The sequence below is a fragment of the Meriones unguiculatus genome, chromosome 10 (genome assembly GCF_030254825.1).
Source record: "Meriones unguiculatus strain TT.TT164.6M chromosome 10, Bangor_MerUng_6.1, whole genome shotgun sequence".
In the NCBI taxonomy this organism is placed as follows: Eukaryota; Metazoa; Chordata; class Mammalia; order Rodentia; family Muridae; genus Meriones; species Meriones unguiculatus.
Genome location: NC_083358.1, coordinates 100,546,601 through 100,561,108, shown reverse-complemented (window position 1 = coordinate 100,561,108; position 14,508 = coordinate 100,546,601). Strand labels below are relative to the sequence as shown.

General features: G+C 39.9%; 1 protein-coding gene across 1 annotated transcript in view; it reads right to left on the bottom strand.

Moving 5' to 3' along the window:
- Nucleotides 1–14,507, bottom strand: part of Capza1 (capping actin protein of muscle Z-line subunit alpha 1) — a 40,943-nt gene extending 26,436 nt beyond the window's left edge. The window contains exon 1 of the mRNA XM_021634230.2: nucleotides 14,325–14,507. Coding sequence (XP_021489905.1) covers nucleotides 14,325–14,363 — 39 coding nt within the window. The 5' untranslated portion in view covers nucleotides 14,364–14,507. The remainder of the gene's footprint in view (nucleotides 1–14,324) is intronic.
- Nucleotide 14,508: the final 1 nt, after the last annotated feature.

Genomic DNA, 14,508 nt, shown 5'->3' with positions numbered 1-14,508 from the left:
CTGCTCCTAATGGAATTCACAACGCAGACCAGGCTGGCTTCAAAATCACAGACATCTGCCTCCTTTGCTGGGCATGGTGGCACACGCCTGTAATCCCAGAGTCAGAGGCAGGTGGATCTCTGTGAATTCAAGGCCAGCCTGGTTTACAACAAGACAGCCAAGGCTACACTGAGAAACCCTGTCTTAAAAAACAAACACACACAAACAAACAAAAACAAACAAACAAACCCAAAAACCAAAACCAAACAAAAAGATGAGTGGCATCAAAATTGAAAAGAACCAAGTTGCACATGTGGTGGTTCACAACCCTAATATCAGCACTCAGGAGGCTGAGGCAGGAGGATTGCTGTTTGAGCCTGGACTACGGAGTGAGACTTTGTCTCAAAATCAAAATAAACTAAGAAAGGCTGGAAAAAGGATCAGAGGCTAGGATTACTTAATACTCATGCAGAAGAGCCAGATTTGGTTCCCAGCACCCATATGGCCACTCAGAGACATCTTCTGGTAATTCCAGCTCCAGAGGGTTCTGATGCCCTCTTCTGGCCTCTGGATATTGCATGCACATGGTGTACTTACATAAGTCAAAACACTTCTACACACGACATAAAACAAACATAAAAATCATCAAAGAAGGCAAAAGACTGAAAGAAGGTATGTCAGCATGCTGACAGCAGCAAGGAAGGTAAAATAGTCTCTTCGACCAAGAGCTTGCCATATTCATTTCCTATCTAAAGAGGGTCTTGGAAATTTAGGCTGAGAGGCTGCTAAATGAGATTACATTTAAAGAGAAAAGTACTCCAAAGGTTCTCTTCTTTTTTTCTAAAGAAAAGAGCTCAAGTGTGTAACAGTGACAGGAGAACATCAAGTAGCAGTATTGAATTCTGGTTCAAGTGCTGGAAAAAAGCAACCGCCATGCATCTGAGATCATCAAGAATATCGACAGCCTTTCAAGTGTAAATTGATTTTTCATTCTTTGAATGCAATGCCATAAAAGTAGCTCAAAGTAGTAGGAATTTATATACCCAGTCTAAACTGAACACTAAAATTGGATCTATGGCCTATTAGGCTCCTCTTCCTCCTCAGCTCTATTTCCTACTACTTAGCTTTTGAACCTGTCTCAGAACTACCTGCAGTTTTGTTGCTTTTTGCCAAAAATAAGCTACCAGGGCAGTGGTTCTCAACCTGTGGGGCAAACCTCTTGGAGTGGTCAAACAACTTTTTCACAGGGATCACCAACTGCATATCAGATATTACATTCATAACAGCAGCAAAATTACAGTTATGAAGTAGCAATGAAAATAATTTTATGGTTGGAGTTACCACAACATGAACAGCATTACAAAAGCTGAGGATCACTGTTCTAGACTGCATAGTCATTAATTTCTATCTTAGAAATTGAGTGATTGAGTACTTGCATTACATACAAAGATCCCCAGAACTGCCAAAAAAAAGGCTCTCTTTTAACGTTATTTATTTAATACAGTACATTCTTCTACCTTACATATAAATTAACTGTTGTTCCTTTCTTGCCCATTCAATTCTAGGCCATTTACCTGCTTTTTTCTTTAAGGAACTTGTCATGGCTAAACATATAACTGTTTATTGCCCAGTTCCTCTAAACACCCCCCCCCCCCCCCCCCCGGCAAAGCACAGCAGGGGTCAACAAATAGCTAATGCAGGAGGCAGAGGGTAAGTGCTTTCGGGATGGTTAGTCACGTTTTCTGTCCCACAAAGTGAACAAACATGACTGATCAAAAACCTTTGTATGCAAAAATGTGTATTTCACAAAATTTTTACATCAAGAGATAATACTCTTTTGGTTTTGTTTCAGGCTTTGTAAAAGCAAACAGCAGACTGGATTTGCCCCATGGGGTCATGGTATACAAACTTCTGGCCAAAGTGTTATGTTTGTCCTGGTGAGTGCCCTATATTAATGCAAACAAATGAATACCATTTTATGTTTACATAACTTTCATTAAAGCTTTTCTTTTGATCTTTATTAAGGTAAGCAGGAAGAGACCACAATCTGAGATTGTCTAAGTCTAGGGGGTGAGCTGAAACTGAAGTCTAGGCATTTGACTATAATACGTATTAACAGAGAGTAAAAATCCAGAGTATTTTTGTGTCATAGATTCTGTTTTGCCTTTTTAGTTTTTTATGTTGTATGTGTAAAGACAGAGGGAGTTGGAAGGGAGAAGAGGGAGGCGCAGAGAGAAAGAGAGAGTATGATGCTTGGCTAAAATTTGTTTTTGGGTTATTTTTGTTTTGTTGAGGCAGGTTTTTGCTCTGTGGCACAGGGTAGCTTTGAACTTGTGACAATCTTCTGGCCTATGATGTGTCATGTCCCCTCCCCTCCTTTTGGTAAAAATTGACTCAAAGCTTTGCTTTTGAAATCTGTAGCTCTAAGAAAAATGGGAAGGAGGGATATGTAAAACAATAAATAGTAAATTTAAAAGTCAAAACGATCATTTTGCTTCAGAACTGAGGTGGTAAGATGGCTCCATGGATAAGGACTCCTATTGCCACACCTGACAATCCCAGTTCAATCCCCAGGACACACATGGTGGGAGAAGTGATTGCCACAAGTTGTTGTCTTCTATTAAACTTCATCTTCATTTTTACTAACAAGCACTTCATTGCACTGCCTTGTTACATATAAGCTTGGCCTGCCTTCACCAAGAATTGCCTTGTCTTTGACGTCTTTCTAATGATTTTCTATCTACTGATCCCAAATCTCTGCCCACTGGCTATAAACCCTAGCTGTCCTTACTGCATTAGGAGTAGAGCATACTCTTTTTTTCATGGCAACAATCTTGCACAGTGTTTTACATTTTAACGCATACCAAATATTTTTTCCTTAATAGAAGTCAACACTGTATACCAGTTCATATCATACTGCCTAAAAATGGCATACTTAAGCATAAAAGTTTACTAAAAAGAAAGAAAAAAGCTGGGCGTGATGGCACATGCCTTTAATTCTAGCACTCAGGAGGCAGAAGGCTGGGGGATGTCTGTGAGTTTGAGGCAAGCTTGGCCTACATAGTACGCTCCAGGGCAGCTAGGACTACATAGAGAGAGACCCCATCTCAAACAAAACACAACAGCTGTCTATTTTATAGTTATCGTTCCCAACCATTTTCATTTTATTTATGTCTCTAAGCACTGAGTTAGAAGGAAATCATCCCCTAGTTCTCATTCTGGGCTCTAAAACACCCAGAATTTTAGTAAGATTTCTGAGCATGTATCTTAAATGTTCATTTAGGCATTTAAAGTAAATGCTATGCCTTAAGCCATCCACTTTTTTAAGTAAATAAAATTTAAATCTCAGTGGAGATTAAGAAAAGTCAAATCTTATCATAAATGCGACAAGTATGTACAGAAGGGTGGAAAGGACACTAGTGGTTTAATTAGCAGATCCACCTGAATATTTAAAGAGCTGAGGCAGAATTACAGAGACAAAGAAAAATTGTGGGGACATGTTGGTAAATCTTTATAAAACATTTTAACTATTAACATTTTTTGGATCACATAAATATCTTCCCTATTTCTAATTTCATATTCAAAAAGTTTAAAGTATTGTGAGGCCAGGTTTAATCCTAACTGCTTAGGAGAGAGGCAGAAAGACCACAAATTCAAAGCTATCTTTGTTTTGCACTGAGGTAACGTGGAGAGATGGCTCAGTAGTTAAGGCCACTTCCCAGAACCTATGGTGGCTCAAAACAGTTTGTAACCTCCAGTTCCAAGAAATCCTTGACCCCTTCTGGCCTCTGCAAGTACTAGGCACACATATGGTGCACATACATACATGCAGGCAAACCACACAAAATAAAAATAAAATTTAAAAAAGGGTTGCATGTACAGACCAGTGGTGAAGCACTTCCACAATATGAACACGGGCCTAGGTTTAATATGCAGCACTACAGGGACGGATGGAATATATATATATATTATAGAACAAATATAGCTGTATGCTAAAAATTATAATTTCCCACGTGCCTACAAAGCTAGAAGAAATCTAGCTTCTTTTGTATTCACTTAGCATTATTTCATTTTTTTTAAAGATTTATTTATTATGTATACAATGCTCTGCCTGCATGCACACCTGCTTGCCAGAAAAGGGCAGCAGATCTCATTACAAATGGCTGTGTGATACCATGTGGTCGCTGGGAATTGAACTCGGGACCTATGGAAGAGCAGCCAGTGTTCGTAACCTCTGAGCCATCTCTCCATCCCCTGCATTATTTCATTTTTATAATTAGTTTCTTCAACTTAAATGAGTACCCAAAAAAGATGGATTTAGTACCCTGATCAATCATACTACTTAGCATAACAGGAAAATTAAGATTTGAGCCACAGCAAGTTCACTGTTTCTTGACTCTACAAAGAATCATTAGAACACTGAAATTTGCTTTTGAAAGAAGTTAGCCAGAATGATGCTGTAGGCAAGCACTGTTCTAATCAACCATCACAGCACAAAGCTTTATTTAAAAGAGGACTCATTTTATGTGCATGAGTGTTCTGCTGCATGTGTGTACATGCATCACATGCATGTCTGGTACCCACAGAAGAAACTTTTTGTTTGTGTGTTTGTTTGTTTTGAGACAGGATTTCTTGTGTAGTCCTGGTTGTCCTGGAACTCACTCTGCAGACTAGGCTGGCCTTGAACTCAGAGATCTGCCTGTCTCTGCCTCCCTGAGTGCTACGATTAAAGGTGGAAGCCGGTCCCTATGGCCATTTTCATCATCTTTCCAATTGTAAAGCCATGATTCTCAAAGTGTCTTTTTAGCACATTTTATGTAATAATTTTTGGTGGCATGCTTAAAGAAGTTCAAAAGACCAGTACCTTGATTTAACAATAATTATGATGCTACCAGAGCATCTGGATGTCTCAATAGCTATGAAGGTATTTGTGTTGACATGGTATCAACTTGGTCTGCTGTGCCACTGTATCAGAAGAACTGCTCAGCATCTTCACCTACTACCTAGCCAAGGTCCTACGGAGGATACAAGCTCTGAAAACAGATTATCAACACTGTATCCACCCTACTAATTATTAGTTCTGGACAGTTGGTTCTATTTATTATTATTATTATTATTATATTAGTATTACATTCAATTTACTCCTAGGGATGTTTTGACAGGAATGCATATTTATGAAGGACTTAACACATAATAAACACCGAACAGGTTATTTCAATGCAATACAATCACAAAGCAAAGTCTCTCCATTAAAAAAAAAAAAAACACCACCATCTTTCTTTGATGCAGCGTTCTTGCTTTTGTCTTACACAGTAATGTATGGTTCACTCAGATGCCTATTGCATCTCACAATGACTTAAAATATGCACACACAAGCAATAATAAAGATAAACTTTACATATTGCTCAAAACTGAGTAACATAGCTGTGAAGAATTATAGTAACCCAGCTGGAAAGGAGAACAATTGTTCTCCTCTGCCAGAGGCAGCGAACAATTAAGAATGCTGTAAAGGCGGCTGAAGAGATGTCTCAGCAGCTGAGAGTACAGACTGGTCTTGCAGATCTGAGCTCAGTTTCTGGTTTCCATGGGGAGTGGGGTAGCGGCCCTTACAATTGACTGTAATTCCAACTACATGGAATTATCATGGGATCCAACTCTGTGCAGACACTACACTCATGTGCACATACCTTCCTCCTCCTCCCAAATAATGATGAAAATAAGTCATAAACTGTTGTTAAAGAGCCTGGCATGGTGATGTATAGCTTTAATCCCAGTATTCTGGAGGCAGGTAGAGGCAGACAAATCTCTGTGAATTTGAGGCCAGCCTGATCTACACAGCAAGTTCCAGGACAGCCAGGACTACGTAATAGAGAGAACCTGTTAAAAAACCAAAATAAATAAGTAGCCAGAGGCAGATTTCTGTGAATTCAAAGACATCCTGGGCTACAAAATATAACCAAAAGGGCAAAGGAGTTGGCTCAGTGGGAAAAGGAACTTGCTGGCAAGTCTGATGTTTCAAGTTCAATCTTTGGAACTCACACAAGGGAAGGAGAAACCAACATCATGCAAATTGTCGTCTTTGATTTGTCATGGTACACACACACACACACACTGTAAAAAGAAGTTAAAAAACAAAATAGATTAAAACGAATACAGGACAGCCAAAGCTACACAAAGAAACCCTTTCTCAAAAAATAAAAAAACAAAACAAAACGAAAACAAAAAAGACCTTTAAACTGGGCATGGTGGCACATGCTTTTAATCCCAGTACTCAGGGTGGCAGCTCCAAGTGGAGCTCTGTGAGTTCAAGGCCAGTCTGATGTACAAAGCGAGTCCAGAATAACCAGGATTGTTATACAAAGAAACCCTGTCTTGAAAAACAAAAACAGACAAAGAAAAAGGACTGGAGATATATAGCTCAGTGGTGGAGTGCGTGCCAAACAAACAATGAAAACTAAAAGGCCCCAAGGAAAACAACGGCAAAGGGAGTGTGGACAGGTTAAGTAAAAGTAGAGGTAGGGCACGGTAGTGAATGCCTACAATCCCAAACACTTGGGAGGTGGAGGCATGGGATGGTTTGAATAAAAATGGCTCCCACAGGCTCATAGGGATTGGCACTATTTGAAGATGTAGCCTTGTTGGAGTAGCTGTGGCTTTGTTGGCGAAGGCGTGTCACTAAAGGGGCTGGCTTTGATGTCTCAGAAGTGTCACTGTCACTCCCTGCTGCCTTCAAATTAAGAGGTAAGCCAGCTCCAATTAAATAGTTTCCTTTCTTAGAGTTGCTGTGGTCATGGTGTCTCTTCACAGCAATAGAAAACCTAACTGAGACAAGGCAGGAGGATCATCCTTTCTATACATTGAATTTCAAGCCAGCCTGGCTACAGGAGACTCCCATTTCCAAAAAACAAAAAACAAAAAAACAAAGGAAAAAGGATTTCTTGGTTTGGAGATACGGTAGATATAGTTTGGTGGTAGGATGCTTCGTTAGTATTCACAAGACCCAGGGTTCAATCCCCAGTACTACAAAAAAATGTATTCTGTGTTCTTTTGCAAGTAAGAGAATGATGGAGGGATGAATGGAAAGGCAAAGTTCCAGAGAAGGCTCTAACGAAGATAAGACAGACAAACATAAGGAATAGCTTTGCTACCTGGAACTCCACTTGCCTTGGGCTACAAAAACTTACCTTTGTGTTGTTTTTGTTTTGTTTTTAAACAGAATCTCACTGGCCTGGAAAATGCTACGTAGATTGGTCTGACCTTGAACTTACAAAGATCTCCCCACCTCTGCCTCCAGAGTGTTAAGAAAGGCATTCACCACCATGCCCAGCCTATATGGACTCCTTTTCTATCAATGCACAGCCGGCAACCCAGACCCTTAACCTGAATGTGCTAGACACACACATCCATCTTCCAACAGCTCACCTAGCAACTAGACACACATCCATCTTCCAACAGCTCACCTAGCAACTTGCTGGCCAACTAGGACTCCCACTCGCTCCAAGTAAGTTTCTCTCCCCTTGGCAAATCATCAAAAACTCCTTTCAGGTAGGGAAGATAGGAAGTTGATAAGACCTAACTAGTTTTGGGTGTGTTTCCAATAAGGTAATCTGTAACCTCCAAGTTAACGTTTGGGGGAAATCTATCATCTTATGGCTAAGAATAATTGGTCATAAATATAAATAAAAATCAAAAGTATCATGGGATGGGACACGCCAGTGTGCAGATTCACATAACGCAAGCCTGTTAATCAAAACAGGAAACCTCTTGGCCCACCCCTTAGTACCTAAACTCTTCCCTCCTTTAGAAACCATAAATGCAGCCCCCGGAAGTAATCTGGGGCCCTTGAGTGGTCTCACTCATGTGGCCAGATGTAGAGTGACTATTTTTCCTGATCTGTATGATGGTTTCCTTTTTGAATTAAGTTTTCTTCCATTGAAAATCTTCATGCGTTTATTTCAATTCCTTGAATAAGATGCCAAGAACCTGGAAACACCAGGTCCAGACCCTGATCACATGCAGCAGGAAAGAGAAAAGGAATAGTACATGAATGTTAAAATCTAGCTTTAAAACACCCAAGTAGTCTTTTTTCTATTTTTTATAAATTTTTATTTTTTAATATTAGTTACAGTTTATTTACTTTGTATCCCAGCTGTAGCCCCCTCCCTCATTCTCTCCCAATCCCATCCTCCCTCCCTCATCTCCTCCCCTTCCAAGTAGTCTTTTGTCTTCAATATTATGACTATAATTTCTTCTATCTAGGGTTTTTAATTTCATAATCCATATAAGGACTTTATTCATTTTTGGCAAGGAGATGCAAAGAATGCCTGGTTCTAAGTCTTTTCTATTAGGCTCTGAAGGAAAGGACTCATATCAAAGGCAATACTTCCCTGAGGGTCTTTGCAAGGCTACTGCAGGTGCACATACATAGTCACAGTGGCACACACAAGGTGTTGCAGCTTTATGGAATCTATTAGGAAAATGCTGCCGGGGGCAGCATTCAATGTTCCCAGCAGTGGCATGGCAGAGCATCAGAAACAGTGCTCACATATAATGATACACAAAAAGGTATTCAAATCATAGATACTATCAGAAATACCTGGGGGAAAGAGTACTTCAGAAGAGCTGAGCAAGAAATACAGGAATGAACAAAGCAAGGCTCTTTTTCATCCAGTTAAAACTGTAACAACACTGTGTTCTTGGTACTGTCCTAAGCACCAGATAAAAAGGCACGATTCCAGTTACAAAAAAACTAACTCTGCTTGTTATCACAGCAAGCTCAGGAATGTAGACAATCTAAGAACCTCCAGAACATTTTAATGTTTCAATTTTTTAAAGTGAGATTTCTTTATAAGACTGAGAAAGCTCAGTAAGCTTTGTTGGAACACTCTTTTCAAATTCCTCTCATTTCAAAAGGAAACTGAGGCCCACTGACAGACTCCTAACATTTAGAATCATTGTTTTCTACTACATCACAATACCTCATTTATAATTCCTTAAATAATCATTTGATTGGTTTATCTTTCTATCCTTATTCTCCTCCTCCTCTTTTTTTTTTTTTTTTTTTCTTTTTCTTTCTTTCAAGGCAGGGCTTCTCTGTGTAGCTCTTGCTGTCCTTGAACTCACTCTGTAGCCCAGAGTGGTCTTGAACTCACATAGCTCTGCCTGCCTCTGCCTCCTTAGTGCTAGAACTAAAGGTGAGCATCACCATTGCTCAGCACTGGCTTTTTGCTCACAGATCATAAGAAATGGTGTAGTACAAAAGCAATGGCCGAGAAGCAGACAAATCTGGGGTCTATATTTTATGAGTTATTATACTACCCCGTTTAATACACCAAAGCTTGTTTTAATAAAACAGTTTGGCATTCTAGAAGAAATAATAAACCTATAATCACATGAGTTATAGCTGTTTAGGTTTTGTGTTCTGGTTCAGGATTTATTTATTTTTCTGGTTCAGGATTTTGTAATGAATTATAAGACTACTACCAACAGCAGAGCTAACTAAAGGGCATGAAGATGAAAACAATAAAAAGAATGTTAACTGATGACTTCTTAGAAAGTCTTGGCAAATAAGACTGAGAGCTTACTTCATCCTACAAAGATTTAACTCATTTAGTAAAATATATAATTGAGGATATTCAGCTTAAAAGTAGATGTTCACGAACTCTTAACAAATCTTAAATCCTAGCTTCTATTTACAAGATTTAAAAACTGTTGCTATTATTAAAGTTGGGAGGGGGTATGCATTTGTCAAAGCGCATATGTGGATGTCAGGGGAAAACTCTATGAGGTCATCTCTCTCCCTTCACCTTTACATGTGTTCCAGCGAGTGAACTCAAGTTACCAGGTGTGCCGAACAAGCACCTTTACCCACTGAGCCATCTCTCGCTGGCCTATTTGTATTTTTTACATCTTGATTACACAGTTTGATAAACCTGTTTCTAGAAGAAAGGAGGAGGAAGAGAAAGGAGCAGGAAGAGGAGGAGGAGGAAATATAGTTGGGCATAACAGTTACACTTGTAATTCCAGCATTCTGGAGGCTGAGATGGGATGACATTTCAATGCCGGCCTTGGTTATGTAACCAGTTCTAGGCTGGCCTGAGCTATATTCTAAGATCTTGTTCTAAAAGCAAAACAAAGTAGACAAACAAAAAAGCTTAAAAAAAAAATGCCTTTAAGCATCAGGTGTGATATAATAGCTACATACTTGTAATCTCAGCACCCCACAAAGCTAAATTGGGAATACCCGGAGAGTATGAGGACAAGTTGAGCTGCAGAATGAGATTGTTTCAAAATTCAAACATAAAATGGAACAAAGACTTACAAAGGATAACACTGTCTAATCATTTTTTTTAAGTCTTAGAATTCTCTTTACATTGTTGGAAACAAACAAAAAACAGCATTAAAAAACCAACAAATCAATGCTGAATCATGAAATAAAGAAAACAGATAAGTAGAGAACCCAAACAAAGAATTCATCTCACGATTCAAACTTCCTAATTAGGCCATCTTGGTCTTGGTTAGCATTTAGAATGGAGTTAACTGAAGAGTGTAAGTACCTAGAATAGATTCCAGAAACAACTCCAGTATAAGACTAGAAGCATTTATTTGCCTGTTACCATATTTTTCACTTCCTGCTTTCTTTAGGCAGCTCATTCTGACCATTTTCAGGTAACAACGGCAGAAGTGAAAAAACAAAAAATAAAAAACAAACAAAAAAACACCAAGCCAAACCAACTTCCTCTTTAGAAGTGATAAAAGCTCTAGCAGCTGGTTATAAACATGATTTTACTTGCTTTTATAGAAATGCTTGAAAGAAAATCAAAGACCTCACATGCCAAACTTAGGTCAGGGTTTACTGCTTTCAGAAAACATAACAAAGATAAAAAAGAATATTAAATTACTCCTTTTAGCACCACAACATAACACTTAAAACAAAACAGAACAATAAAAACAAAACATACCTATTCCAAATCAAATGCATTTGAAGTCTCCAACAAGAAAGAAGGAAATGAAAACTCTGGATTTCCTGCAAGGACTCAAAGTAGAACCTAATGCTCAAATATCTTGCAGTCCTGGGGACTGGTCCTAGAGGCTTTGCAGATGCTGGGCAAATGCTCTCCCATCGACCTGTGTATCCAACCCATGTCCCACCTCCCTTTCATTTCTGAGACAGTCTGTAATGCTTTAATGTCTTTATGGTGCACCAACTTTTCCAAGCTGAACTTCAATTTGTTCTGTAGTCTGAACAGACCTTACATTTTCTCTTGTCTCAGCTTCCTAAACTGATGTCAGGCCTGGGTCACCAAGCCAGAAAAGATTAAAACTATCTTCTACTTTGATTTTTAGGATTAGTTTGTACTGCTGGGATGGTGGCTCACGACTATAAACCTGACCCAAGAACCCAATGACAGAAGAGTCACTGGGAGTTAAGTCTGGCTACAGATTAGCTTGAGCTACAGAATTAGGACAGTTAAAACACACACACACACACACACACACACACACACACACAAAATAATAAACAAATAAGCAGTGCAAAAATCATCAAGGGCTACTTCCTTATGAATCTCAAGACATTTAAATCAGTAAAATAAAATTAAAAACAGGTTTCTGAGAAAGGGTCTCATCCATGTAGGCAAGGAGGAGTGTGAGTGAATTCCGAATCCTCTTTGCATTTACCTCCCATGACCAGAGAGTATCACAGACAGGCACCCTCAGGCCCAGCCTTTCCCCTAGCTTTTCTAAATTCTTGACTTCAGTTAAAATAAATCTAAAGATTAGAAAGAAAAGCACGTAAGAAGCTGAAAAATCAAGAAGTCTTACAAAGCCCCTTCTTCTTCCTCCCTCCCTCTCCATTTTTTTCAAGATAGCTTCTCTGTGTAGCCCTGGCTGTACTAGAGCTCACTCTGTAGACCAGGCTGGCCTAGAACTCATAGAGTTCTGCCTGCCTCTGCCTCCCAAGTGCTGGGATTAAAGATGTTCACCACCACTACCCAGCAGCCCTTTCTTTCTACTCATAGATCTAGAGAGGTATGAGTGTGTCTGTTAGCTCTGGGGAAAGGAAGCTAATAAAACTACAGGAATCTCAAATTACAAGGGTCTCTCTATGTAGTCCTAGAAGTCACTATGTAAACAAGGCTGACCTCCAAAACTCAGAGATCTACCTGCTTCTGCCTCCTGAGTACTGAGATTAAAGGTATGCACCACCATGCCTGGTTCAAATCATAAGGATTTTACTTTATTATTATACTTCATTATCTACAGTAAAGACAATGTAGTCAATTGACAAACAAACAAAAAAAGAACTCTATTATACCCAGCATTATGGGGTTCAGCTATAATCTCAACACAAGAAAGGCAGAGACAGAACAAATTGGAGCCCAGTCCAACCTAACGAACAAGTCTAACGAACAAGTTCCAGACCAGCTAGGGCTACATAGGAAGACTCTATCCCAATACATGACAAAACAACACACAAACAAACAAAAATTTCTTTAGAAAATAGGATTAAAATTTATCAGTACTTCTGGGGCAGACTTACTAAATTATGATAGCTTGTTCTATCGTTATTAAAAGTAAGCAACAAAGGTAAGTGTGAACGGTATATGCCTATTACAGCAGTATTTGAGAGGTGCAGACAGGCGGATTAGGGGTCGGGGTCATTCTTGGCTATACAGTGAGTTAGAGGCTTACTTGAACCACACAAGACCCAGTCTCTAGAAACATAATAAAATCTCACTCTAACTTAATGTTATGTGAACCACAAGTATTTGCCTTAGAATAAACATTGTCATCGTTCTCTTTCCAGAGTTAGTTTTGGGATGTCTTTTTGTTCCCAGGTCATTAACATTTATAATGCTCAATGTCCAAATAAGAGAAAATAATGCTAAAGTGTTATTTGGTGTTTTGTTTTTGTTTTTTTGTGATGCTGAAGTTCAAACACAGGACATTCCACACATTAAGTGCTTTACCAATAAACTGCCATCCTGTACCCTGTTAAGATGTTTGTAAAGATGTTAAGTGGTTTGTAACAGTGTTAAGCCCCATTTTCAGCATTTAAAGATGGTGACCCATACATACACAGGTGTATGTTAAATTATTCTTTATGGAGAAGTGATCAAAAACAGTCTGGTTCCCCTCAACAATCTTCTTCTTCTTTTTTTTTTCTATTATAAGAAACCAAGCAGATTTTACAGAACACTGGAGAGCACATACTTCCTAATAATTACTGCAAAAACAAAAGACATATTTTTGTCCCCACATGGAGTTAGATGCTGTGTTTACCGAAGATCCAGAGACTTCTTTCCTTTTTGGACAAACTGTTTAGCAAATGATGCTGTTGTCAGAAAAAAAGTTCTCCCATCTGATTTAGAACACACCCTTGTATTTAAGACACCTGCAAAAATCTAAGCACACAAACCACTCTGACAAATCCAGTTATAAAGGTCATCAAAAGGGTTGGGATGTTTCACCTAAACTGAATGTGTTAATGTGAGGTAATTTACTACATAACTTTCCTGGAGTTGGAAAAAACAAAACAAAACAAAACAAAACAAAACAAAACCAGTCAACTGGCTACTTCTCACTGTTTAACAGAAAGCCAAAAACTACTTTGAAAAAATTATAGTTAAGAATATTAAGAGAGAAGGGATGGTGTCACCTTGGGGCCAAATGTGCACACACAGAGTATCAAGAGGAATAAAGGTGCTGGTCAAATTCTTAAGCAAGTGCCCTGAGATATGCTGATTTATTTTTATTGAATTAGTTCAATCGTCAGTGGCTGAGAAAAGATGAGAGTATGTAGTTAGGTGGACAGACAGCACCAGAGGACCTCTCCCTGTCAAGGAGTCCTGACAGAAAAATCACTTCCTGAAGAAGGAGGAGCAAAAGGGAAGTTAAGGAGGTCACTCTGATCAGGAAGTGACTCGTCCTCAACTAGCCCCAATCCTTCCTATATATGGGGGGAACGGGTGAGCCCCAACAGCCAAAGGCGGTCAAACAACTGCTGCCTAACACGTCCCGACATCACCTTCACCTCCCCTCTTATAATTACAGAAGAGACTCCACAGTCAAAAGTCGACCAGTTAAAAGTGTTTCCTCTTTTGAAGGAAGGCTGTGTTCAGTCCAGAATGAAAAGAAGAGTTGAGGAATGGGGAACTGGGGCCACCGTGAGGCAAACGAAAGCCCCTTTAAGGAAGGAAGCGTCCCGGGTGCAGGGGGAATATGCCAGCACCGGGAAACGACCTTCTTTCTCCTGGGGACCCCGCCGGGCTTCCCACTGCGGCCGGCTCGGACCCCTGAGCCCCGTCGGGGGTGGAGGTGAAAGAGAGAGGCGGACCCCTTACCTTCTCCTCATCCGACACCCGATCCTCGAAGTCGGCCATCTTGGCTGCTCTGGCCCAGCCCGGCGGCCGGCGCGAGGCAGGCCGGGAAGGAAGCTGAGTGGTGGAATCACCGAGGGGGCCGTCGGAAGGACCCGCCCGGAAGCTCCGGCCAAGAGGGCGCCATGTCAGTTCCGCGCGGGCGTGA